The sequence below is a fragment of the Hippopotamus amphibius genome, chromosome 8 (genome assembly GCF_030028045.1).
Source record: "Hippopotamus amphibius kiboko isolate mHipAmp2 chromosome 8, mHipAmp2.hap2, whole genome shotgun sequence".
Classification (NCBI taxonomy): Eukaryota; Metazoa; Chordata; class Mammalia; order Artiodactyla; family Hippopotamidae; genus Hippopotamus; species Hippopotamus amphibius.
The window spans coordinates 81,667,560-81,670,416 of record NC_080193.1 but is presented as its reverse complement, the minus strand read 5'-3'; the positions used below and the strand labels follow the sequence as shown (position 1 = coordinate 81,670,416).

General features: G+C 41.0%; 1 protein-coding gene across 1 annotated transcript; it reads right to left on the bottom strand.

The window, feature by feature from the left end:
* Window positions 1–786: 786 nt before the first annotated feature.
* On the bottom strand, window positions 787–1,128 carry LOC130859519 (eukaryotic translation initiation factor 1-like). Its single transcript, XM_057746988.1, has one exon. The coding sequence runs from the start codon at window positions 1,126–1,128 to the stop codon at window positions 787–789; it is 342 nt and encodes a 113-aa protein (XP_057602971.1).
* Window positions 1,129–2,857: the final 1,729 nt, after the last annotated feature.

Below are 2,857 nucleotides of genomic sequence, written 5' to 3'. Positions count from 1 at the left end.
TGGAGATTAATCCTTTGTCTGTTGATTCATTTGCAAATATTTTCTCCAATTCTGAGGGTTGTCTTTTCGTCTTGCTTATAGTTTCCTTTGCTGTGCAGAAGCTTTAAAGTTTCATTAGGTCCCACTTATTTATTTTTGTTTTTATTTCCATTACTCTAGGGGGTGGATCAAAAAAGATCTTGCTGTGATTTACATCGAAGAGTGTGCTTCCTATGTTTTCCTCTAGGAGTTTTACAGTGTCTGGCCTTCCATTTAGGTCTTTAATCCATTTTGAGTTTATTTTTGTGTATGGTGTTAGGGAGTGTTCTAATTTCATTCTTTTCCATGTAGCTGTCCAGTTTTCCCAGCACCACTTATTGAAGAGGCTGTCTTTTCTCCATTGTATAGCCTTGCCTCCTTTGTCATAGATTAGTTGACCATAGTTTATCTCTGGGTTTTCTATCCTGTTCCATTGATCTATATTTCTGTTTTTGTGCCAGTACCATACTGTCTTGGTCACTATGGCCTTGTAGTATAGTCTGCAGTCAGGAAGTCTGATTTCATCAACTCCGTCTTTCCTTCTCAAGATTGAACAAGCCACAGTTTGTTTTTTTTGTTTTGTTTTTTTTTTGCATGGCTCTTTTCAGTTTATTGCATGAAGGAGTTACACTAGTCCAAGTTAAAAGCAGACCCCAAATGGTTACATTATACAAGCTGTGAAGTTTTTAAACTTGTGACAAGGGACAGAAGGGAAATTCTACTCATTGCAAGGAAATCCTCACATAAGCTTCAGTGAGCCAAAAGCACTTAAAACCCATGAACCTTCAGCTGGTCATCCTTAGCCAGTCCAGTCTCCACGAGGAACTGGCATATGTTCTTGCGCTGGTCACCCTGTAGCTGAATTACTTCTCCATATTCTGGATGCTCAATTACAGTACCATTGCAGGCAAATTTCTTCTTAAACACCTTCACTAGTTTCTTTTTATCGTAATCACCAGCGATCCCTTGGACAGTAGTAAGGTTCTTCCTACCATTTCTCTGTTGAATTCTTATATGGATATAATCCTCAGTGCCAGCAGGAAGCAGATCATCATCCTTACTTGCATCAGCAAAGGGGTCGAAAGAGTGGAGATTCTGGATAGCGGACATACCATACGATTTCTTTTCCTTGGTGGAAACGGCCTGCGGAAGGTGGCGGCTGGAGAAGGCGGGCGGGGGGTACGGAGCGTCAGGAAGCGAGGGTGCTCGAGGTGGGAGGCTGCTGAGTCCTCGACGGCGGCTCAGTGACTAGGGCCAAGCCACAGTTTTGATTAATATTTTGGACAGGACATGTCATTTTCTAAATTAAGACTATGTGATATGGAATGACTACAGGACCAAAATGAGTAGCACATTCATGGACCTCTTGCAGTTTTCATTTCGGATAGGATAGTTACTGCCAGTGGTTACATTTTTGAAATACAAATGAGCAACTAAATAATTGGATAAATAATGTAAAATTGCATTTTGATCACATCCTGAGTTGTGCTCAAGTCAGTTCAGGAACTACTCTCTGGCTGGTGACAATAACATTTAATATTATTATAATTACTCCATTCTCTCACCTTATTATTGTGATGTATGCCCCTCCACCTATTTCTCAAAGGTGAGTTGACACAGCTCATTTTGGCATTATATTAGAGTCATTATTTTGGAAAAATCAAGAAAGGCATGGGCTTTTGATCTCAGGTGTGACTATGAGAAATGAACAGTCAAATAGAAACCCAGTCCCGTCCATCTCTTTTCCCCCATGTGCACCACAGCATCCGCCAAGGTAGAGCTACCTTAGCACATCAAGCCCAGAAAGGAATGTCATCTGGTAAACTATTAGCAATATGCATGAGCCTAGACCCCCAGCTGCAGAGGATGCTAAGCCTCTGGGTCCTGAAGGGTTTAATTACATTCTCCTTGTCAGGGAGGAAGTTAGATTTGCTTCAGTGGAGTTGCATTTTCTGCAATTGGATGATTTGTCTCTCCTGTAAAACAATTTCCCAATACCAATTGGAAAATTGGAATCCTAGAAACTGTTTACGTAGAAGCCTGTGGGGCTCACTCTCAGACCAAAGGCCACTTGGTGTCCTTGTGTTTGCATTTCTACCTTCTGAGAAGCCTTTGTGAAAACGTAACAGTTCTCAGGGGAATACATTCAAGGTTTGTGCTGTTAACTCTGCTCTCAGGCTCTGCTGTTGCCTGTTCTACAATATTCCTTAATTCCTGGCTGACTGATGGAATGGACCTGCCTTTTTGCTCAGCATCCTGCACAGAACTAAATTCCCATCAGACTCCCCTGCCCTATCATGTTTGGGGTGCAAGACTGATTCTCTGATGATCACAATCACAGCTTCCTGTACCTTCTGAAAGAAACCTACCCTCAGAAGTGAGCATTTTATGGATGAGTAGTTGCCTGTGATTCTTTTTTAAACAGTGCTCTGTGTTAAAAATGTTGTCAATCAGACTGTCTTAAGATTGACCAAATGCTAAAGTGTATAAGAGGTCACCGGTTCAGGGCTTCAGGAACTCGGCTGGATGCAAGTCAGAAAATGAGTAGCAGAACTTCCTAAGAAACAACAGAAAAAGAAGTGGATAGTATACAACTAGTCTGTACAGAATAACCACATAAATGATTTCATGCTCAAATATACCCTGATTCTATAGCACCTGGAAAATATGTGTTTGGGATGTGAATGAATCTTTGATATCTCACCTTTGGGGATCTCAAAGGTATCCTAAAACTGTAGAGTCCAGACATGTATGTATAGACCCAAACTATAGAAATGTGTTATTTAGAAAAGAGGAGGACACACTTTACGATGAATAAGGGCAGAAGGTCTAAAGTATA

Excerpts from the sequence above, each read along its gene's own strand:
- LOC130859519 (XM_057746988.1), bottom strand. The coding sequence starts at position 1,128 with ATGTCCGCTATCCAGAATCTCCACTCTTTCGACCCCTTTGCTGATGCA.